Here is a 25,701-nt window from a genome sequence, read left to right on the forward strand (position 1 = left end):
GTTTGACTTCATCAGATGCCCTAGTGATTGGGAAGTGCTTTCCGTGTCCACCTTTTCAAACCTAGCTGGCCTCATTACGATTGGGTGATGCCTGCTGGTAAACGTCAGGGAGCATCGTGAAACTCAGCACTCCGAATTTCCCAATAGGCAGTCACGTAGTAAGTACATATATATCCACTCGAAACTGTTAACAGGTATAACGCACTCTCAGGAGATTAAGCCAAAAGCAGTTTATTTTCGGTTACGCGTTTCAACAGACACGCTGTCTTGATCACACTGAACAATAATGTTACATAGTCGCTTGTCTGTTGAAACGCGTTACCGAAAATAAACTGCTGTTGGCTTAATCACCCGAGAGTGCGTTATACCTTTTAACAGTTTCGCGTTGATACTACGGCGGAACGGCTTCATCGGCGTCACGCACCACCCGCCAACGGGCCAGGCATCCGGATGGAGCAAATCTTCTTAATATATAAATATAGATAGATAGATAGTTCCTGGCTTTGTGGTTACTTTCCAGCATATAGACTGCGAGAATATGACTGTGTGGTCCAGAACCAGGGTTGTGCAGACATCTTTTTCACCTAAAAAACAGAACCACATTGAATTGCTAACTTTAATCGCATTTCCCACTATAAAAGGTGAGGTTCATAGCCAACATAGAGAATGTATATCTTGGTGCGTGTGGGTGGTACGGTTGCAGGTATGTCGAAATTTGATTAGATTTAGGAGAGCCATATCTTCAGGGTAATCGCTGTTTAAAAAAATAAAAATAAATTATTCATTATATATAGATTTATCTTGTAGTGTAGTTCCTATTATCCCAATAGGCTCTGCGCATTGGAATAATACCTTCAATAGTATAGGCCTAGACCAGACGTTAACTAGGTCTACTACTGTCGATATTAGACTTAAAGTTTTGGGTTTTGCCAGCTAGCTCAGAGTTCACTAGAAACTTTCTCGAATAGGCAAGGAGGAGTTGAACCTCCCTGGATAGACAAGAAGGGATTTAGTTTCTGACAACCATAGAACATGACAACTTTGCTCTCCCCTAATCAAGAGTGTATCTCTAGAGTCGTGTGAAAACAAAAGACGACTTATTTTACTCAGTCAGTACGTGCATTCTTAGTCTCACCAGATTGTAGAGAAAAGGAAGAGACGGGCGTGTTCAATAAAAGATGTTATTTATTGATCAGTCTCTTTTCTCATACAAGAGAAATGGATCGATATTATTGCAATACTTATGGTTAAGTAAAGTGCATACAATAAAAGCAGAAGTATAAAATAATACTGTAAAAACATTGATATGGTTTCTAAGCCATATGAAGGTTTAAAATGAATAAAATGAATACATACACTTTTACATTTGACTAATCGTACTCAACTGGTGTTTCTAACTACGCCTACCCCGTGTACCTGACCTAAGCCTAATACGTGGGCGGGAATAGAAAGTAGCAGTTTAAGTTAAGTTTGTTTTGCCAAGTGACTGACTAAAGAATTCTCTGCAAGGGGTTATTCAGTTCTGTACCTGGAATCTAGGATGAATGAGGGATGGTATCTCTCGTCTCTGGTCTCGATATCCCAGGCTGCCTGCGAGGGCTACCCGGAAGCGCCGGAGCTGGATTTCTCGGCAGGAGAAAGCAGCGTCTCGTTCTCAGCGCGTCAGGAAGGCGGGGCTGCGCCAGCGGGGTCTGCTCTGCTCTGCTCTGGCTTCGGCAAGTCTGGCTGCTCCGATCTCGTCACCACCGCGTGTGTTTGAATAGGGCAATATCGGTAATATTTATACCTTTAAGGTGCCGAGATTGACGTAAGGATGGACATAGATACGTCAATAAGGATGTCATACGACCTGGTCGTTAGCACATTCTTTTGCTGAAGTTCTCGGTGAAATCAAAACAATGGCCGCAGGGTTTTTCCCAGGTCTGTCATAGGTTTGATTTGTTTTGAGAACTCCGTATGCCTTATCAGGGGCTGGAGGAATATCGCTTGTCTAATTAGATGGCAAGCGTTATGACTTAATCAGATAACACGTTCCTGTGCCGTAGTGTGGCTTTATCAGATAACGGTTCCTGCATCATGGGGGTTTTCTGCCTCATGGGATGGCTGCTAGTTAACTTGTTAACCAGAATAGGGTCAGGAATAGGGGGATCGATACAGAACCTATAGGAATACATCACAATCTTGCCCTGATGTCCTTATAATGTGGCATATTCTCTTTCTTTCTGGAGCTGCGTTGGACACACCTGTTATTCAGCATCTGTTTACACATCCTCAGTGCAGTTGTTAATGTGGGTAATTTGTACAGGACTTGATTTAGAGTGAGAGCACACCCCTACCACAGCCCACTTTTCCAATGCACTAACATTATTTCCACTTTATTTGCAAACATTTTTTTTAAAAGAGAGAACTGTGCATTTATCTAAGCAGAGTTCTTTTCTACTTTCACTTACTGAACACAAAATGAATAGTCGCATTTCGCTTTGCATCTGTGCTCTTTCAGAAGATTGGCTTCAATTTAACAGAGAGAATAGTTTGAATAACACATACCATTACTTCATAAATACAGCATCAATCGAATTCCTCATTTACTTGAGCATAAGAGATGAGGTGTGGAAAGTAACATGAGGACCAGAAGTAAGCGAAGAGGGGTCAGTGCTGCTAATGTTACAGACAAGGCATTCATATCCCTCACCTGAGCATATCAGCAGCTCTCACTGCTTGACCGTTTAGGACTTTGGTGCCCTTCTGCTCCTGCCCACATAGGTACCAGGTACATCGGACCTTGAGTCTGGACACCATTAGTAATTCATGAACGGAGCTTGGTAAATCTGGGCCGATAGGCCAGAAGCAGATTGGGAAAGTTGAAGATCTCCTTTTGTAAATTCCTTCTGGATACAGAACTCTCCCTAGATTGGCCACACCTCCCATGCTTCGCCCTTCGATTCACAATACGTAGAGAGAAGAATCAGCCATTCAAAGAAATCAAGTAACGCCAGATGGGGGGGGAATTAATAATGCCTCTATGCCCATGTTAATCACAGAGAAAGTTACAAATGGATGATGAGAATGGGCAGCAGGCAAATGTCTGAATGTAACAGACAGGAAAGTGGTATACAAGCTCTGGGTGTTGTAGTGGGGTCTGTGATATGGTTCTGATGAGGAATGCTAGACTGGGGACAGGTCAGCTAGTGAAGACCAATGCTTTCATCTCTGGGTTCTGCTTACTACTGCCAGGTGCCGCCCGCTTTCAGGCTACAAGAGCTGCCAAGGAGGCCTGGGCATAAATGCTGAAACAAACCAATGGCACTTGTAGGTGTCATTCAAACAATCGATAAATAATTTAAATAGCTAAATAATCAGCTGCAGTTAATGCTGTCACCATGTAATTATACATCAGACCAGCATAATGATTTCTGACAACATTTATCATTTTCATTCACAAGTACAACAAAGACATTTTACATACAGTAATCTCAGCGAAGCCATGTGCAAAGTGTCCCCAGTGAACAAAGAACTACAAAAAGAAAGCATGATATTGCAAGTGCATGTGTATTTCTTAAAACAACATAAAATCCTTGAATGCTTTGTTTGTTGTATTTGTCGACGTTTCGACCTGGAATACAATAACCTGGTCTCATCAGATCAAAAAAGATGAGGGGGACAATTGAAAAAGCTAACGAATATTTATTATCATAGAATTAAGGTGGTCTAGCTTACTACAGATATGGGGGACACTTACCGGAGCTGAGGGGCGAGGAAGCCCTCCAGTGTTCCCGCCACCGCCAGGAGTCACAACCTGATGGGATTGCGCCGCCGCCCCGGGACTACAACTCCCGGCTGCCTCAGCGGCGGCGCTGCTCTAACACGCACCGCAAGCGCCAGGAGGCGCCTTTAAACAGCGCTCTGCCCGGCGGAGCGGGGGGACACTTACCGGAGCTGAGGGGCGAGGCGAGGAAGCCCTCCAGTGTTGCCGCCACCGCCAGGAGTCACAACCTGCTGGGATTGCGCCGCCGCCCCGGGACTACAACTCCCGGCTGCCTCAGCGGCGACGCTGCTCTGACACGCACAGCAAGCGCCAGGAGGCGCCTTTAAACAGCGCTCTGACCCGCCTCGCGGGACGCCGGGCGAAGCCCGGGCAAAGGGCGGGCCCTCTGTGGCCCTCAGAGGCCAGAAGAGGCTGGGCTGGGATATGGACCGTGGCGCTGTATCTAAGGACCTATGACCTAAGTGAGACCCACTTAACTGTTATTAGTATAAAGTGCATGTGACTATTCATTTCTGTTACTTGAATAGCTTTGTGGGATATAGACAAGTTTGGACTATGTCTATGGCCAAGACAAACAAAACTGCATCTGGCCTAGGAACCATGGACAATTGCTTGGTAAAAAAGGTGACCCAAATTAACACCGAGCGTAGGGCCTCATAAGGTCGAGGGAATCACCCTGACTTACATGAAGAGCTGTCTTTCCCACTGGTGGATCTGGCTGTAACTGATCTCCTGAATCGGGGCAATGGGGGTATCATAATGGCTGAAGCACAGGTTCATGTCGAACCGAATGAAGACTTACCTGATATAATTAATGATACAGCAGAAGAGCCACCACCCTCCCCTAGGCCAGTGAGATTATGCAGAAAGGCACAAACTAAACGTGGAGGAAAGAACCGCAAAAAAAGAGTAGAAAAAGGCCATTCAGCCCCAAATGGTGTTGCAGTTATAACTGATTCTCAGGAAGGTACAAGTCTGGATGGTACAAATATAAATATAAATTCGGAGCAATTTACCCTTCTAATCCATACGATAGAAGTAAAGATAGAGGCAAAAATTGTAGAGCTGATGAAACCCCTGATTTCCAAATTAGATACCGTGGCCCTAGAAGTCGAGAGACTGGGTGGGCTGTTAGCAACACACCTGGCCTCAGCCGCTGCAGGAAGATCAAAAGCAGTGGAAAAGAGACCAGCTGTTGAGGGGCAGGGAGCTAGTAGAATGAATTTACAGCAAACCAGCCAGTTAATATCTGTAATTGAGCCAGCCCCCCTTGAGTTTACCCCTCCAATCACTCAGAATAAAAAGGCCACAGTAGACCCGGAGGGTACTCCGGCTCCTATGTATGCAAAGAAGAGCCGCCATGCTAACCTTCCTCCTGATTGCGCTCCATATGTGGTTGTTCTTACAAATGTTCCCCCCACTGAGTGTTATCCTCTTCAGTCCTATGAGGAATCCCATGATTCATTAAAAAATAGAACAGTATCATGGTTGAACAAAAACTGTGGGTTTCCAGTTACATTTGCTGACCAAGTATTGTCAACAAGTAGGGTGAAATGGATTGGAACATCCTGAAAGACAACAAATGGGGACTGCATAATTGTTAACTTCAAACATCCCCAACATGTTGCCACAGTCCTATTAAGAGCGGCTTCTTTAATTTATTCTATGAATAGTATATGTGTACGCCCACTTGGATACTTTTATACCCACTTGATTAAAGCCCCACTGAATCCTGGGTCCTTTAGACCATTTACTCCTATTCAGCCACCGACCCCTAATGGAGCATATTTGTACAATGTTGGTAACCAGTGTGGGAATGGGTTTAATATTACAACACAGAATAGATTTGACACACTTTCAGGTCTTGAGTCGTGATTGACGTGAGGAATCTGTGGGTCAGGGAAATGACAGATTGGATGAAGTGGGATGTACAGAGACAATTCGCGTAAAAACGAGGCAGAACAATGTAATCTCATGGAACATTGCGGGCCTGGGCACTAAGATGGAGGATTGTAACTGGATCAGGTACATTAAGCAGTATCAAATCATCTGCCAGCAGGAGACCTGGTCTATTGAATTCAACCATTTTCTTGAAGGGTACAAGGCTTTTTATGTCCCTGCAACAGCAACTAATAGGGACAGACCCAAGGGGGGAATGGTCACGTTCATTTCTGTTGCATTATCCTGCAAAGTACGTAGAGTCTCAACATGCAATACTGGAACGACCGGTCTAGTTTTATTGGGGAAAACTATATGGCCGGCGTGGTTAATTTTTATAATGCTATTAATTTTTGTCCAGCCCGCAGCCAGATAGTAGCATTGAATGCTTTCATTAGTAGTGCAATGAAGGACTGTTCGCATAATCTTTTGATCATGGGTGATTTTAATGTTCATCCCTGCGGGGATCCCCTCTTTAAATGCATCAGGGATCTGCACTGTGCGCGGTCCGAGGGTTTTCACCTAGAACACACAATTGAGGGGGAACATTTAAATGATATGCTTAATGATCTGGACTTAACGTCGACAATGGCACTGATGGATCCTACTATGCTTTTTGAGACACCAACCTTTAAGGGTCACGGGAGGGGAACCTTCATTGATTATGTATTTTTAACTTCATCAATGCAGTCCTTTGTGGATTCCTTCATTATTGATGACAGTGAATTTAGTGATCACAACCCACTCACTGTACACATGAGGGGCCCATGGTCAGTCAAAGAAGGATTGACACACGCTACAGGTAGGATGAGTACGACAGATGGGAGACGGCGATTAAGATGGTCCAAGATCACCCCAGACCTGCTGTACGAAGAGATTAAAGTCGCTTGTGCAGATGAGATTATGGTCTGTACGCAAGAAGGCGCACAGCTAAACAATGTCCTTAGTGCTTTTCAAAATCTATCGGTTAAGGTTTCAAAGCTGTTGTCAGCCCCTGTAAAGAAGTTGGAGATCAAGGGACCTAAATGGTTTAATCATGAATGCTCAAAAGCAGCCAGAAATTTAAGATTAGCACTGGCTACCAAACCAAGAATAAAGGCAAAAGTTCAGCTATGCCGGAAGAATTATAAAACTATTATTGCCAGACACAAGGAATCCCTTAGGGAAGAGGCATGGAGTGAGATTCTTGATCCTACCACTCTGCAGCGTTGCACTAGATTCTGGGCAGTGATGAGGAAACCTTTTTTGGCCCAGGAGCTGGGTGACTGACTAGAATGCCACATACCTAAGGAGGTTTGGGAAGAACACTTTAAGAAATTGTATTGTTGCTCGTTGGATGAGTCTCATAATATTGTCTCTTCTGTCAGTGGTGGTGAAATGATTAGTTTCAATAGAGGTGAGGTTATCAAGGGCATTGTGGGACTTCAGCGGGGAAAGCCCCAGGGCCTGATGGGATCCCGCCGGACTTATTTAAGTCCGAGCCCAACTTCTGGGCACCTATATTAGAGTCTGTTTTTAATGCTGCTGTGAAAGATTGTTGTCCGCAATCATGGGGTGTTTCTACAATTGTCCCGGTTTTCAAGAAGGGGGACAAAGGTAGTCCACATTGTTACAGACCCATTTCATTAATAGACTCTATGGTTAAAATTGTAGGAAGAATGGTATTGCAGAGGAAAAAAACATTATGTCCATTTCCCAGTATGGCTTTTGTAGTGGTAGCTCTACAACAACTCAGTGCCTGAATCTCTTTTTAATTTTAAGTAAGTACACTGTAGTGCAAAGGGGCACCATCCATCTCGCCTTCATGGATTTGTCCTCAGCCTTCGACTGTGTTAACAGGGGAAAGCTGTGGCAGTCCATGAGGGTGAAGGGGGTAGATAGTGGTCTGGTTGGTTTTTTGGCTGATCTGCATAATAACACCAGAGCTAACGTGAGATTCTCCCAAGATCTGAGTGTAACGAATAATTTTAACATTGGAAAGGGTGTTCGCCAAGGATGTATCTTGGCCCCCTTCCTTTTTAATTTTTATAATAATGAGTTAGATAACGTGCTTCAGAATGTCCCGGCAGACTGCCCGAGAGTCGGTAGGCGGGGAATTCCTATACTCCTGTACGCAGATGATGCGGTTTTAATCTCGAGAACTGAGAAGGGACTCCAATCTCTCCTTAATGCTTTTAAATTGTTCATGACAGATAGAGATCTTTTGGTTAACAATTCAAAATCATTTGTCATGCAAGTAAGCCAGCAATCAAGAAGGACTTTCACCTTTAAAATTGATGAAACTGTAATCCCTTTAACTAAAACGTTCTCTTACCTTGGGGTTCTTTTTGATAGCAAACTTAATTGGGCCCCTCACCTTGAAAAAAAGAAAGGAGAACTTGCGTTAATGCTTCCATTTTCAATTTTGCTGCCAAATTGGGGAAAAAAACAATTTGTGCTATGCTGAAATTGTATAATGCAAAGTCAGTGGCAACTGCCATTTATGGGAGTGAAATTTGGGGGTATGTTGGTGGTGAGCACCTGCAGATTGCCGAAAACTTCTTTTTGAAGCGTCTCCTGTGTGTCCCAGTAGGCACCCCCAATCTTGCTGAACATGAAGAGTTAGGGACGCAATATCTAAGTGACCTGTTTTCTCTACGTCCCTTGACTTGTTGGCTAAAACTGTGGATGAACCAGGATATACCACGAACGCATTTGATTGTGAGGGACTTCTTGAGTCAGGATAAGGCTATGTGTACCCCTTGGTTAAAATATCTGGAATCCAACTTTGCTAGGCTTGGTCGTCTAGAACTGTTTGAATACCCAAGCCAAAATTGTAAAAGGGTATCTGGAGCTCATTAAACGGGCCTTCCTTCTGGATAGGAGGATCCAGAGGGAGGATGTGGAGCTTCAGAAACAAAGCGTGAGGAAATTTGTCATGCTGAAAACTTGTGAAACCATAGAACCGTACCTGGCTGGCTCATTGACCTCCCATGAAAAATTTCTCCTAACGAGGTTCAGGTTAAACCTCTTCCATCATCTGCTGATCAGACCAAAAACAGACATTTTTAATAAATTGGCAGCACCCTGCGGCTGCGACAAAGTCTCCGCAGGATATGCTGCATTTTATATTTTTATGTAAGTTTTATGAATTCCCACGCAAGCGCTACCTGGTAACACTTTTTAAAAAACTTAATTTTACACAAATTAGACCGGCACTAATGTATTTACAACTTTTGCATATGACAGTATCCTCCAAATTAAGGAATTTTTAAAACTAACTGTTAAACTGAGAAATTGTCTGGACCAGTAATGACTCACTGTGATTTTGTATCATTTATATTTTTATTCTCTGTTCTGACCTTATCTTGTGGAAGAAAGTACATTTTTTTCACTTTTGGCACCTTACACGATATGTGTTTACATCTTTTTGTGTGATAAGAATTTTATATTATATATGTACTTTATGGTTTGCAAAATAACCGAAATAAAGTTTTTTATTGATTGATTGATACTACAGATATGGAGGGAGTAGTAGCTGCTGCCTTACACCCCAAGTGGTGAAGGCTGAAGCAGTCTGCCTAATATGTAAAGTCACCCCCGTGAAATTTTGAAGACTATAGTCTGGCCAAATATTAAAATCTCCCTAAAGCATGGTTTAGGAGCTTTCAGAGAGAGCGTGCCAATACTAATAGGCAGCTAAGCAAGGGTGGTAGAAGGACCAAAGGTCTCTACTCCTGTAGATATAGTGAAGAAAAATTGGGAGTAGTAAGAAATTGAAAGCTAAGATTTCAGTCTCGAAGTCATCTAGCATCTTCTGTGCTCAAATTTTTAATGTGCTGCTATCAATCCTCTTAACACCTCCTCTTATGCCATTTGGACAGTCTATGTGAAGGATTTTGAACCTGGCAAAGACGGCTAAAGAAAATTCAGTATCTGAGGCGACCTTAAGCCATGTTTCTATAATGGCAAATATGTGAATGTCGGTCTTTATGATGAGTCTTGTTTCTAGATGTGCTTAGGGAGTGATTGAACATTCAAAAGAAGCCAAGAGGACTAGGAAGCGTGCGGTTGTATCCAATCAATCAATCAATCAGTCACTTGTAAAGCGCACTACTTACCCATGAGGGTCTCAAGGCGCTGAGGGGAGGGGGTGCTGCTACTGCTCCAAGAGCCAGGTCTTGAGGAGTCTTCTGAAGGTGGGCAGATCTTGGGTCTGCTGAAGATGGGTTGGGAGGGTGTTCCAGGTCTTGGCAGCGAGGAAGGAGAAGGATCTGCCATCGTTCGTTGGATGCGGGGGACGGCGGTGAGGGCGAGGCTGGCGAAGCGGAGCTGGCGGGTGGGGGTGTAGAAGCCGAGTCTGCTGTTGAGGTAGGCCGGTCGGGAGTTGTGAAGTGCTTTGTGTGCGTGGGTGAGGAGCTTGAAGGTGATCCCCTTGTTGACGGGGAGCCAGTGCAGGTCTCTTAGGTGGGGGGTGATGTGGCTGCGGCGGGGGATGTTGAGGATCAGGCGGGTGGAGGCGTTTTGGCTGCGTTGCAGTCGTTGTAGGTGTTTGGCCGGGATTCCTGGGTAGAGTGCGTTGCCGTAGTCCAGCCTGCTGCTGACGAGGGCTTGGGTCACCGTTCTTCTGGTTTTGGTCGGGATCCACTTGTAGATTCTGCCATGCATGCGGAGGGTGTTGTAGCAGGAGGAGGAGATGGCGTTGACCTGCTTCGACATGGAGAGGGAGGAGTCGAGGATGAATCCTAGGTTGCGTGCGTGGTCTGTGGACGTCGGTGCTGTTCCCAGTGTGGTCGGCCACCAGGAGTCGTCCCAGGCAGAGGGGGTGAGGCCGAGGATGAGGACCTCAGTCTTGTCCGAGTTCAGTTTCAGACGCTGCTCCTCATCCACTCGGCAACGGCCTTCATTCCCTCGTGGAGTTTGGTTTTGGCGGTGTGTGGGTCCTTGGTGAGGGAGAGGATAAGCTGTGTGTCGGCGGCGTAGGATATGATGTTCAGGTCGTGCTGGCGGGCCACTTCTGCAAGGGGGGCCATGTAGACGTTGAATAGGGTCGGGCTGAGGGATGAGCCCTGGGGTACGCCGCAGATGATGTCAGTGGCTTCAGATCGGAAAGGTGGGAGGCGGACTCTCTGGGTTCTGCCGGAGAGAAAGGACGTGGTCCAGTCCAGGGCCTTCTCCTGGATTCCGGCTTCTTGGAGGCGTGTCCTTAGTTTGAGGTGGCAGACTGTGTCGAAGGCGGCGGACAGGTCCAGGAGGATGAGGGCTGAAGTTTTGCCGTTGTCTAGTTGGCGCCTGATGTCATCTGTGGCGGCGATGAGGGCTGTCTCGGTGCTGTGGTTTCGTCTGAATCCGGATTTGGACGGGTCTAAGATGTTGTTGTCCTCGAGGTGGCGGGCCAGTTGCATGTTGGCGATTTTCTCGATGACCTTCACCGGGAAAGGGAGATGGGCCGGAAGTTCTTGAGGTCATTGGGGTCCGCCTTGGGCTTCTTGAGGAGGCCGTTTATTTCTGCATGCTTCCAGCTCTCCGGGAATGTCGCTGTCTCGGAGATGTTGATGACCTTCCGTAGTTGGGGTGCGATGGCTGCGTCTGCTTTGTTGAATACATGGTGTGGGCAGGGGTCTGATGGTGATCCTGAGTGGATGGAGTTCATGACTTTGCGTGTCTCGTCGTCGTTGACATAGGACCAAGAGGTCAGGCGGTTGGGGCAGGTGGTGTTCACGGGGGGATGGATCCATTAAAGTATGCTTGTGTGGTTTAGTGGGGAAAGTTCCTACAAAATAACCGGGTAGAAACGGGTGCTTGTATATTGAGAAGGGTGGAGCAAGTGACATTCATCAGACCACTGTTGCATTTGTGAACACAGCTGTGCCTGGGAGTTCAAGCTTAGCTCTTTGGCCCGGCCTTGGGTTCGAAGCAGAGCATTGAACAAAGAGTGTACAGTAAAGAAAAACACTGAGCCCAGTCACCCATCTACAAGGCAGTAATGGGAATTAGAACCAACTAAAAACAAATGTAAATAACTAAACCAAGCATGGTGCGGGTCTGGCCTGTAAGTTCATAGAACTATCTTAGATTCTTGAAAATTGAACATCGCAATTATCTGTAAATCAGGGGAGGATCTTTCAAAGGATGGAACCCCGAAGTAGACTGATGGAGCGAGATAGAAAACAAAATTTTGTTTAAACTCGTGAAGTCACATTTCCATAACATGAATAATAATATTAATGATTTTTGATATGTCTTGCTAATACAACTTAGATTAAACTTTACACATGGGGGGACTAACATGTGTGCTCATAAACGTGCATAATTGTTGCATCTTTTTGTTCGTGCAAAATAATAAAATAATTTATTGTTTTCGTTTTTGTCACTACTAACTGCTGCAAACTTAAAAGAGAAGCATGTGCTTGTTTTGCTTTTCCTTGTCTGTGTGATGTCATTTCTACTATTCTAGGTGCACATAAGTCTCATGGATTAATGAAGACTGGTAGATATAAACGCTGCTTTATTTGTTTGCATTTGCTAGGTAACATTTGATTAATCGGGTGGGTTAATTAATTAGTAAATCCTGGGGTGGATACAGAATCTACATTATTTCTTACATTAATACTTTTCTTGTGTTTGTTTTATACTAGAAAGCATAAGTTGCCTGCTTTTGGGCCTAGTTTGCTCAAGTTGCTAAGAGCTGAATTTTACTTCTGCAAAAGTCACGAGACGCCCATTCTGAAATAAAGTGTTCGTCAAAAGCTGCATTCACAAAGCAAAAACTGACGTGCTATCATCATTCTGTCGGACATGGCCAAGGTCGAAAAAGAACATTTTGTCAGCTCTTAACTTGGCATCCGCGGAAGTCAATTGGAAGCAATGAGAACATTATTGTACATTTGTTGCAAACCTAGGAAGCTCCTGGTTGCATTCGGAAAGGACAATGGTCCTTAAGAAAAGTGACCTAATGGAAGATTTGAAATGTGGGTGACATGTCACTTGTCACTCTCAGCCAATGGGACGTCGAAGATTTCTGAAAACTTTCCTTTGCGTAGTTTAGTTAGAGTAGAAAGGTATAAAAAGTCATGCCCCTAGGGATGGGTTGGCTGCTGCTTTCTGACTTTCCGATGAGGGTGAAGTGCTGTCTGACATTGCGTGGAGCACGTAAGAATCCTCAAAGAACTTTACTTTAATTTCTATCTATTTAGCTCAGTTAGGGACTTAGGTTTTAGAAATGCTAAACTTTAAATATTTACTTTAACTTTGATTCACTTGCTTAAATTGTAATTTTCTCACGTTTCTTTACAATCATGCTTGTTTCAATGCTAATAAATAACATTTATAAAACTATCAATTGAAATACCATAATTTAGTAAATAAAATCTTACTTTTGACAAACAAGCTGGTCTTGATTATTCAGAAGTGTAGGTTACTATTAGCTAGATCCCATCGCCAATGGTGGTCGTTTAAATGGTTAGGATTTATTCTAATGACAATATTCTTTCCGCAGATGTATAAAATTGTATATAGTTTGTAGATAATGTATATATAGATTTAATTTGACCACCTGATTCAGTAGGCCCAAATATGTCATGTTTATAAATGGGTCCATAAGTTAGTGTAGAATTTTGTTTATAGGTTATGAAGTAGGGTAGCGTTGTTTATGATATATTTTCTATAGGCCGCTGGATCAATTCTCTGGTAGCAGAAATTGATGGTTGCTAAGAGTAACCAAGATAATATGTTGGTTGCTAAGGGTTACTAAAGTGTTATGGTATGGAAATAGGATCGACGTTTTAACACATGTTGAGTTCGTTTTTCGTGCTATCTGTAAGCTATACCGGTATAGATTGTGTGGCGAGAAATTAGTCACGCAAGCCATCTGTTCTGTTTGTAGTGATATCGCCGAGTATCACAAGAGGTATCGCCGTGTACCATAGTGTTGTCGCCGAGCAGCACAGTTTTAGGGCTAGGTGTGAATCTTGTATAGTGAGGGTTTTCTAAGAAATTAAAGCAGCATGAGAATAGGGACAAAGCGCCTTCCATAAAACTCACTGTGATAAGAGTATTAGTTATATCCGAGCTTGAGTGAAGGGTAAAGTAGCGTCGGTGCATGATTATCTATAAACAGGTTAGAGTCCTGTACGGGTACATGTTTCATATCTATAAACAGGTGAGAGCCCTGTACGGATAACGTCGTTATTTTGCTAACGGTGCATGAATTCTATAAACAGGTGAGAGTCCTGTACGGATTTCATGTGTGTTTGAAATTAGGGAATTTTCAGTGTGAAAGTGCGAGTTTGATTTGTATTTTATGTTCAAGTGGAACTCTTAGAACTGTCACTTCGCGGTGCGTTCAGAGGAAAGCGAGTTCATAATTATACGTGTTAGAAGGGTGGGGTAAGGGTTACTCTACTGACAATTGAATATTATCCTTAGTGTGAATAGCGCCGTCTATTCCGAAGTGTGGATACTTGAATGTATGTAAACTATCCTAAATAGTGAAACGAACAGATGATGTCCTTATCGTCATTGTTAAGAATTAATTTACACTGAAAAGTGTTCTTAAAATGGCGCTGTGAAAAGGTTTTGTGAAGGAGGGGTAAGCGCCAGGAGTGAGAAACGAGAAACCGCAGCTGCTGTGTACGTCACGGAGCCGCGCTGGGATTGGGTGACCTACGTCACAAGCTATATTCTGATTGGCTCTTGAGTCTCTGACGACCTGTAAGCTGATTGGTCCTTCAGAAAAACTCTATTTTTATTGGTTGAGCAGAAAAGTGACGTAGCTCAACTGTCATTGGCTTGTCGGTGTGTTTCGCGCACGGATTGGTTGTTTTACGGAGCATCCCGGAAATATTTTACGAACGATTTTGTGAATTAGATTTAACTCATAAAAATGAGTTATCATTTTAAACATGTTGAGAAAAAGCCAACATTATTTCAGAAATGTAAAAATTTATTTTCACCTGACAAGAAAATTGAAACGCGAGGTGGTAAACTACTTCATAAGTATAAAACACCTGCAGCGTACATGGAAGGTGAATATGGATATCATACTGTCTTATGGTTTGATAGTTGGAAACGCTATACTAAGAACGACGGTGTTTTAACTTGGCCTGATGATGGTTCATTTAACGTAAAAGTTTTGAGAAATTTACGAGAGAAAATGAATGCTCTTATTCCAAAACCGAGACCAACTCAATTTGAAGCTTTAGTTGAGTGGGAAGATGAGATGTATCAGTTACAAAGAGAAGCTAGTGGAATTAAAAGACCTTCTAAAAATCCACCTTGGAGAAGAGAAACTCATGAAGATAGATTGCGAATGTGGAGACAGGGAAATATGAGTGAAGGATTGTATTTAATTCAGGAAATGGTAATGGGTACACCTACAGGGAAATCTATGGAAAGTGAATCTGAGGATGCAGTTATGGAAGAAATATATACTACAGCTAGAAAGAATCAACCTTTGAGACCTCCTAGATCATGGTCTACTCCGGTGGTTTCTACTGAAACTTCACCGAGTGCACCTCCAATTAATGAAGCTCCTAAACTTTATCCAAATAATTGTGAAATCATTGAAACTCCTAGAAGACCAGAATTTGATAATGCTCGAAATGAAGGTAGACATTTTACAATGGCTCCAAGGGCAAGAGAAGCTCCAAAAGATTATACAAGAGAGGCAAGAAATGTTGAAGATGTCGATTATATTGAATATTTAAGATCTAAAGAAGAATTAATAAAAAGAATGACAAAAGGCATGGAAGCTGTGACAGTTCCAGTAACGATTGGTCCTGTTCAACCTGTATTTGACCAAAAAGAAATAAACAAGACAGGATTAAATATTCCTTTAAATGCAGAAATTCAAAAGGTTGCTGAAAAATTTTATTCAGACTTATCTGAAATAAACTCTTCTAGATCGAAAATGCCTGATTTAACCTTTAATGAGGATTTATCTCCGAAAACACCAATGGGTGCTATATCAGATATAGGGAGTCCTGAAGTCAGGGTAACCACACCAAAACTTGATGTGGCCAAATTAAAAGCGAATATCGAAGAATTAATAATCGGAACAATCGGTCCAGATAGTTTAAATTACTATCGAGATGATGAACTACTGTTCATTTGCAAAAGCATTCAGTGGAAAACAAAAAATAAATATGATCAACTAGAGGATCTAGCAGCGGAACTTGAAATCGATGTGAGCAAACAAAAGAATTTTGCGAAACATTACAGATTAGACTTTTCAGAAAGTGACATTGAGAGTTTGAACTCAATGGGAAGAATAGTACATATAAAAGATTTGATTGTTTATATCAAAAAGCTAGGAGAACTGAATAAGTGGAGAGTAAAATGGACGAAAAAGAAGGAAGATGAAAGATTGGAAAAATTGTCAAAACAATTTCCAATGAGAGAAATTGCAGGTGGAGGATATGTTCATGTCCCTTGGTCGAGACAGGACATTCTGTTATTTACGAATGACTTTCCAAAATTGAGGGAGAAACCAGTGGAATGGTATAGACAAGTAGATAGATTTATCAAAGTGTCAAAAGTTCTGTGGATTGATTTAGATGGATTTTTTGACATTGTCGTTCCATCAGATCTTTGGACAGAATGCAAAATATCGATTAGTTGGCCAAAAACAGAACCTGAGCGAATCAAAGAAACAGGTGCTCCAAATCCACTTGTAATGGATTTTTATGAAAAGGTGATTGTTTGGATGAAAAACAAAATTCCACCCAAAGAAGTCGATTGGGTTAAAATAGAAAGGACAGAACAGGAAACAAAAGAATCAGTTCATTCTTTTTATGAAAGACTACTGTTAATCTTTAAACAATACAGTGGTTATGAAAAACTAGATGAAAAGGATATGAGTCATTTTGTCTATAGATTTGTTTATGGACTAAAACCTGAAATCGGAGAAATGATCAGAAATAGCATTGTAGGATGGCAATCACTTTCTGTAGATGATATTCTAAGAAAGGCTAAGTACTGTAGTGATGAAATAGAAGTAAAACAGAAGAAGCTCAAGGAGAAAGCCATGTGGGCACAGGTAAAAGTGGCTGAGCAACAGATTGCCAGCATGGGTAATAAGAACACTAATTTTGTTCAAACTGGAAATACAAACCAGATACAAGGAAAGTTTAAAAGTAATAATTTCCCAAAGAAATTTAGCCCAAAGATTGAGGAGTTGAAACAAAGATTACCTTGTTTTAATTGTGGCGAAATTGGACATTGGAGAGACGAGTGTCCTCATCCTCCTAAAAACTTAAAGAATCCCTTATTGAATCCACAGATGCAGAATGGTGTTGACCTGCAGCGACAGCTACAGATGCAACAGGGGTTAAACGAATTAAACATTCAGCGACAGTTGCAGCAACAGCAACAGGTGAATAATCGTCAAGACCAATTGCCACAACCACCTTTTCCGAATTGTGGGGGAGTCCAAAAATATAATCCAAACGTGGGATTTCAGGGAAGTGAACAGGTAATAAAACCACAAAAACAGCAAAAGCAGCAAAGAGTACAAATGCAAAATGCTTCACAACAGTTTTTATTAGCAGAAAGTCAAGACAGCGATTCTGATGATTATTGCTGACGGTGCCCGAGAGAGGAGGAAGAGTGTGTTGTTGGAGCCACTCTTGAGGTTGACCAGTCTGGTCCTTTTGTAAACGGGAAAGTTAACGATGTAGACATCACTTTTCTAGTGGACACTGGTGCTACCCGTTCTACTGTTAGATCAGTGGAAATTGAAAACCTACCTCTCTCTGGGGATACCATCCAAGTTGTCGGAGTAAGTAATCAGCAAATTAAAACTGACTTAACTGATCCAGTACCAGTTGAAATTGGAAATTACAGAGACAAACACAGATTTGTGGTTTGTAATAGTAGTCCAGTGAATCTATTGGGCAGAGACATCCTATGTAAAATGAATTGCAGAATATATTGTTCACCTGATGGAGTTGAGTTACAAACAATGGAGGAAGATGGTTTATACAGAATGACAATGATGATGATGGAAGCAGAAGAAACAAAATTGTTTCCTGCATTTGAAGAAAAGGATTTACCTGAAGAGCTCAAGGAAACAGTGAAATCTGATATATGGGATTTTACTGGGAATGAGATGGGTCTGATGAAAAACGTAGATCCAGTAAAAATTACATTGAAACAGGGAATAGAATTTCCTAACATTCCACAGTATAAAATGAAAGCAGAAACAATTGAAGGTATTACACCAATAATTGAAAAATTAATCAAGCAAGGTGTATTAAAAGAAATGGAGAGTAGTCCTTGTAATTCACCAATTATGGGAGTTAAAAAGTCAAATGGAACATTTAGAATCGTACAAGATTTGAGAAAGGTTAATCAAATTGTCGTTCCATGTTGTCCTGTGGTTCCAAATCCAGCAGTAATTCTATATCAGATTCCACATGATGCTGAATGGTATACAGTCATTGATCTTTGCAATGCATTCTTTACTGTTCCCTTACATCCAGACAGTTATGAAATTTTTGCTTTCAGATTCCAAGGTAAGACCCTCGGATGGTCAAGAATCCCACAGGGCTATACAGAAAGTCCTTCAATCTTTAATGAACTGTTAAAAAGATCATTAGAAGACCTAGACTTACCTGGTAGGTCAACGTTAGTGCAGTATATTGATGATCTGTTAATAGCTGCAAAGACAAGAGAAAATTGTGTGACAGACACAATAATTCTGTTAAATCGCCTTGCAGAAGAAGGACATAAAGTGTCCCCAGCAAAACTACAGTTTTGCAAACAAGAAATAAAATATCTTGGTCACAGAATTGCAAAGGGAAAAAGACAAGTAACAATAGAGAGAATAAAAATGATTCAAGCAATGTTACCACCAAGAACACAAAGACAGGTCAGAATGTTCTTGGGAATGGTTGGTTACTGTCGACAATGGATAAGTGGATTTTCAGTAATTGCAAAACCACTACAAAGACTGACAAAGTCAGATGTAAAAGATCCAATTATTCTCAATGATGCTGAGATGGATTCTTTTGAGAACCTGAAAAAGAGCTTATGCCAAGCTCCTGCTTTAGGTATGCCAAATTATGAGAAAGATTTTGAACTATATTGCAGTGAAAGAGAAGGATGTGCATTATCTGTGTTGATTCAGAGACACGGAAATTTAAAGAAACCTATTGCATACTTCTCTGCAGTTCTTGATCCAATTGCAAAAGCATTACCAGGTTGCTTAAAAGCAGTTGCAGCTACAAGTATTAGTCTCGAACAAAGTGAGGGGATCATTATGGGATTTCCTGTGAAAGTTTTTGTGCCTCATTCAGTAGAAATATTACTGACAAGAGGTAAGACTCAGCATTTAACAAGTAGCAGATTGACAAAGTATGAGAAAATCATACTAGGAGCAGATAATGTTTCGATTTCAAGATGTTTGAATCTGAATCCTTCTACATTACTGCCTGATTCTGAAATTGTTGATGACATTGAAACAGAACATGAATGTTTAGATGTCATGGAATTCTGCACTAAACCAAGAAAAGACATCAAAGACAGACCTTTATCTGAATCGGATTTTGTCTACTTTGTAGATGGCTCATGCTTAAGATCCGAAGGAGGTGTCTTGAAAGCTTCATATTCAGTTTGTACAGTTAAGGATGTCGAAGAAGCATCATGTCTTGAAGGAGTTCGTTCAGCACAAGTGGCTGAATTAATTGCTTTGATACGTGCATGTGAAATATCAAAAGATATAAGAGTTACCATCATTACTGATAGTCAGTATGGGTATGGAGTTGTGCATGATTATGGACAACTCTGGTCACAGAGAGGGTACATGACATCAGCAGGATCACCAATTAAAAATGCAGTTTTCATTAGGAGATTAATTGAAGCAATACAATTGCCAAAAGAAATCGCCATTGTTAAGTGTGCAGCGCACACTAGAGGAATTGATTATATTTCCAAGGGCAATGCCTTCGCAGATGAAACAGCTAAATACTGCGCAAGAAAAAATTATTCTTACAATCGGGAGAGGAGTAAAGAAACTGATTCAAATTCATTAATGCTAACAACAGTTGTAGAAACATGGCATGAGATTAGAGATTTACAAAATGAAGCAGATGATGAAGAAAAAGACTTGTGGTTAAGATCAGATTGTAGACCACGTGAAGAAGATGGAGTGTGGGTTTACAAAGATGGCAGAGTAGTCTTACCAAATTGCTTGATTGCTGACATGGCCAGATTATATCATGGTCCAGCACATCTGGGAAGAGATTCTATGGTTAGACTTTTCAGAGAAACATGGTTCAATACTAAGTTCAGAACTATTGCAGAATCTTTTTGTCAAAGGTGTTTGTCATGCCAACAAATGAATCCAAACAGAAAATCAGTGGTGGGGACAGGAATAATTGGTCGAGAGGGTGGTCCCTTTACCAGGTTACAAATGGATTTCATCGAAATGCCCTTACACAATTGTTTGAAATATGTGCTTGTAATTGTTTGCTTGTTTTCAAGATGGGTAGAAGCTTTCCCTACACGACATTGTGATTCAATTACAGTAGCAAAACTAATGCTCAGAGAAATCATCCCAAGGTACGGTTTTCCAGTCACTATTGAGAGTGATGGAGGAAGCCATTTTGATAACAAACTGATGAAGTTAATTTGCGAAGCTTTGAGCATTGAGCAGAAAATACACTGTGCATACAGACCAGAGGCATCAGGAGTGGTTGAACAAATTAATGGAACAATTAAAAACAGAATTGGAAAAATGTGTCTTGAAACAGGTGTAAAGTGGACTGATGCTCTTCCACTTGTTTTGATGTCATTAAGAAGTACACCAGATAAAAAGACAGGTTTGAGTCCTCATGAAATTTTAATGGGAAGAGTTATGAGGCAAGCTTTTGTACCTGTAGGTAAACTGTTGAGCATAAATGACAGTGCTATTTTGGATTACTGTAAAAGGTTATCTGATATGGTAACTTCTGTGTCTAATCAGGTGGGAACTGAAGCACAATCAAATGAAAAGGTTTTGACACATGATCTGAGACCTGGCGATTGGGTCAGAACGAAAGTACATCGGAGAAGGAATTGTCTAGCTCCTAGATGGCAGAAGCCTAGGCAGATCATTTTGATCACTACTAATGCTGTAAAGTGCAGAGGATTGAAACGTTGGATTCATCCTAGTCATACTATTCCAGTACCAACTCCTGAAAGTTCTGATGTTGAAAGTGATACCACAGATGATTCCGATTCTGAAACAGAAGGCGAAACAGAAGGTGAAATAAATCCAGAATTTGAAGATCGACAAGAAAGTCGACATCTGGAAACTGTACCAGTAAATGGAAAATTGACAAGAAAAGACTTGGAAATCATTGAAATAGATTCTGAAGGTGAAGAGAATCTGTTAAAGGGAAAGATAACTGAGGATTCGGTTGTCTCTATCGAAGACAAAGAAGCAGAACAAAAAGAAGTTTCAGACCAGGAGAGTATCGAAAGGCAGAGAACAAACTCTGAAGTAAGGAACAGAAATCCGAAATCTGGGAAGTTGGGGGTAATTGAAGAAGAGGAGGAAGACGAATTACCGAGTACCAGTGAAGGAAAACAAAGTGAAGTTCCTGAAGGAGTGAAATTGCCGAATAGAGAAGTTCCTGAGTCAATTGAAATTTCAGACTACGAAACTGAAGAAAGTGACGTGGATGGTGAAAGTGAAAACAGAAAGAAAAGGACTTGGAAGTCAGAATCAAATAATTCTGAACCAAAAAAGAAATACGTGAGAAAAGCAGACTACTGGCCTGGTGGAAGATTGAGAGTCAGGTTGATCAAGAAACCAAAAGAACAAGTCGAAGAAATCAGTAGTCAAAAGAGTCCTGGAAAAGAAGTTGGAGTTGGAAGGAAAATTGAAGTGATATCGAGAAAAGGAAAAAGAATAGTAAGACCAAACCAAAAATACAAGTCTCCTGAGTGGACTTACTTAGTAATTCCACCTGTTATTGACATATATGATAGTAGTGAAGAAGAAGACGAAATCCAAGAAATTAGTGACAATGATTGAAGTACAGAAATATTAAATTGGCAAGAGGTTGAAGAAAATTTGTTAGTTGACACAAGGTCGAAGAAAAACTTTAGTTGAAGAAAACTTATGTATGACATAAGGTCGAAGAAATCTTGTTTAGGGTTTTAAAAAAAAAAAAAATATTTTAAAAGGGGGGTGTAAATATAAATTTAGATTTTAAAAATTTTGTTTTATTTTATTTTATTTTGAGGCTAAACTAACCAAAAATGCCTTATGTTAAGGAGAGCACTTCAAAGTGTTCTGTTTTTAAGAGATGCTGTAAGATGACTCTGGTGTGTCTGCTCATTTTAATTCTGCTCTGGTTGGTTTTAGCTGTGATTATCCCTTTAGAGATGAACAGAGAATTACACAAAGTTAACATAACAAACAAAGCTCTGGTTAGCCAAACTAAACATAGTGCGTCTGCAAAAGTTATTGATCATCAGCCTAACATTCATCAAGATAAATCAATTAGTGATTTTTCAAGTAATACATTCACAAAGCTATTGAGTGAATATGTTAAGGTAATGGATGCAAAAGACTGCTACGTCTGCGTTAAGTTACCTGCTTCTGTTTCTGAGGGAGTAACATATAATATGCTTCCTCTCACTTATGGTGTAACATGTAGTGTGTTAACTAGCTTATTTTATCAAACTGGACGTTTAGAATATTACTATTCAGATTATGACGAGATTTTTGCAAATATTAAGATTGAAAATGCTTTAAATAAACATAAGAAAGCAAAGCAAATGAGAGAATTTTTCCTAGTTACTAACGAACTCACTTATGAGTATGCTTATAAAAATAATCTAACTTGCAAATTAAGTGCTGAAGGAAAGAAATTGTTGAATATGGTTGGGGAGAGAAGAGCAATTTATAAGAGGAATGAATTAGTCAAGCAGACTAAGTCTAGATTCTGGCAGAAAGAGGATGAAAAGTTAAATGGCAAAATGCTTGAAAATATTGCAATTCACATAGACAAACCAGTTAGTGGAAAGCTTTGCATTAGGAGAGATAACACACTTTTTGATAATTACTTTGTAGGTGCAAGTAACTGTGAAGATACTTATCAGATTTTGGGAGGTTGGGGATTCAAAGGTGGAAAGGATCCAATCTTTCCTGGGATTTATTTTGTTTGTGGTGACAAAGCCTACTACAACCTTCCAGACCACTGGTATGGAACTTGTTATGTGGGAATTGTTTTTCCTAAAGTGTTTCATGTTGACAGAGATTCAGAAGGATTGTTTAAAATTCATAATTATGTAAATAGAGTTAAAAGAGAAACTTTTACTGAAGTTCTGGGAGATATTTTTCAAGCAGTAATACCTTTTGTTGGTATAACCTTAAATGCAGGGAGAATCAGAAAATTGTCCACTATAGTTGATAGATTATCAACTGACACAGCTGATGGGTTCCAATTAGTGAATGTTGAAGTTATTGCAATTAGATCCATGGTAATTCAAGATCGCCTTGCTTTAGACATACTCCTAGCAAAAGAGGGAGGAGTCTGTGGCATTTTACATGTACAACATTGTTGCACATATATACCCGACGAAAGTAAGAATATTGAAATGTATATCAAGAATATTACAAAAATGCATTCAGAGATAATTCCTTTAGAAGAAGATGATTTTACAGGGAAACTTTCAAAAAGGTTTCAAGCAATTAAAAACTGGTTTCATGATATCGGAAGTTCAATTCTTGGCAAGATTTTGGCACCTTTGATTATAATAGTATTCATTTTTATTTTAACCAAAATAGGTTGTTTGTTACATAAAAGAAAGAAGCAGTTGAAAGAGAAGAAAAGAATCTATAAACTTAGAAAAGAAGAAGAAAGGGAGATAGAATTACAGGAGTTACATAGAGAGCGTTATGCTAATTCCAAAGATTATGCAGAAACAGACTTTTAGGATTACTGATACAAATGAATTTGAATCGATTTCTCAGAAATTTAAATTACCAAAATTTTGGGTGCTGGTGTGGTGATTTGTTAATCACCAGATGAGGGAGTTGATGGAGCGAGATAGAAAACAAAATTTTGTTTAAACTCGTGAAGTCACATTTCCATAACATGAATAATAATATTAATGATTTTTGATATGTCTTGCTAATACAACTTAGATTAAACTTTACACATGGGGGGACTAACATGTGTGCTCATAAACGTGCATAATTGTTGCATCTTTTTGTTCGTGCAAAATAATAAAATAATTTATTGTTTTCGTTTTTGTCACTACTAACTGCTGCAAACTTAAAAGAGAAGCATGTGCTTGTTTTGCTTTTCCTTGTCTGTGTGATGTCATTTCTACTATTCTAGGTGCACATAAGTCTCATGGATTAATGAAGACTGGTAGATATAAACGCTGCTTTATTTGTTTGCATTTGCTAGGTAACATTTGATTAATCGGGTGGGTTAATTAATTAGTAAATCCTGGGGTGGATACAGAATCTACATTATTTCTTACATTAATACTTTTCTTGTGTTTGTTTTATACTAGAAAGCATAAGTTGCCTGCTTTTGGGCCTAGTTTGCTCAAGTTGCTAAGAGCTGAATTTTACTTCTGCAAAAGTCACGAGACGCCCATTCTGAAATAAAGTGTTCGTCAAAAGCTGCATTCACAAAGCAAAAACTGACGTGCTATCATCATTCTGTCGGACATGGCCAAGGTCGAAAAAGAACATTTTGTCAGCTCTTAACTTGGCATCCGCGGAAGTCAATTGGAAGCAATGAGAACATTATTGTACATTTGTTGCAAACCTAGGAAGCTCCTGGTTGCATTCGGAAAGGACAATGGTCCTTAAGAAAAGTGACCTAATGGAAGATTTGAAATGTGGGTGACATGTCACTTGTCACTCTCAGCCAATGGGACGTCGAAGATTTCTGAAAACTTTCCTTTGCGTAGTTTAGTTAGAGTAGAAAGGTATAAAAAGTCATGCCCCTAGGGATGGGTTGGCTGCTGCTTTCTGACTTTCCGATGAGGGTGAAGTGCTGTCGGACATTGCGTGGAGCACGTAAGAATCCTCAAAGAACTTTACTTTAATTTCTATCTATTTAGCTCAGTTAGGGACTTAGGTTTTAGAAATGCTAAACTTTAAATATTTACTTTAACTTTGATTCACTTGCTTAAATTGTAATTTTCTCACGTTTCTTTACAATCATGCTTGTTTCAATGCTAATAAATAACATTTATAAAACTATCAATTGAAATACCATAATTTAGTAAATAAAATCTTACTTTTGACAAACAAGCTGGTCTTGATTATTCAGAAGTGTAGGTTACTATTAGCTAGATCCCATCGCCAATGGTGGTCGTTTAAATGGTTAGGATTTATTCTAATGACAATATTCTTTCCGCAGATGTATAAAATTGTATATAGTTTGTAGATAATGTATATATAGATTTAATTTGACCACCTGATTCAGTAGGCCCAAATATGTCATGTTTATAAATGGGTCCATAAGTTAGTGTAGAATTTTGTTTATAGGTTATGAAGTAGGGTAGCGTTGTTTATGATATATTTTCTATAGGCCGCTGGATCAAGACAAATGAGCACACATACGAACAGCTGAAGGTCACCGAAATACTTACAAAGACACTTAACAGAGGGATACCCCCAAAATTGCATGTTTTGTTAAACACCAAATTACTCTTAGTATCACACCTCAGAATCATTCTTCTTTACCTCTTTGTTGTGTTGTGTTAGTGCGTATATACGTATGAGTTGTGTGGAATATTTTTCATAGCTATGTCTATGCTTGTATTCCCTTTCCAGGGCAGCCATCTTCATGCGCTCGTCATAGTTGAGAGAACTCGGTTAAGTGAGCAGTACTTTTCCCAAGTGCAGAAGTTCATTGCTCTAGAACTTGGAATGAATTTGCTTCCAGTGGCTAACCAGAGCGAAGCTGCACAGCTTATTATTCAGCTGGTAAGCAACTGACTTTTGACTTGATATCTTCGGTGATTGTAATGTTTGTTAATTTGGTAAACAGCCATGA

The 25,701-nt window shown here is 40.5% G+C and overlaps 1 protein-coding gene across 7 annotated transcripts in view; it reads left to right on the top strand.

Moving 5' to 3' along the window:
- The window catches only part of FAAP24 (FA core complex associated protein 24), a 146,992-nt gene that overhangs the window by 104,077 nt on the left and 17,214 nt on the right, over nucleotides 1–25,701 (top strand). For all 7 annotated transcript variants that reach the window (XM_078670565.1, XM_078670563.1, XM_078670569.1 and 4 more), the window contains one exon: nucleotides 25,479–25,631. In XM_078670565.1, the coding sequence (XP_078526691.1) occupies nucleotides 25,479–25,631 (153 nt within the window). The remainder of the gene's footprint in view (nucleotides 1–25,478; nucleotides 25,632–25,701) is intronic.

This window comes from Lissotriton helveticus, chromosome 12, assembly GCF_964261635.1.
Source record: "Lissotriton helveticus chromosome 12, aLisHel1.1, whole genome shotgun sequence".
Classification (NCBI taxonomy): domain Eukaryota; kingdom Metazoa; phylum Chordata; class Amphibia; order Caudata; family Salamandridae; genus Lissotriton; species Lissotriton helveticus.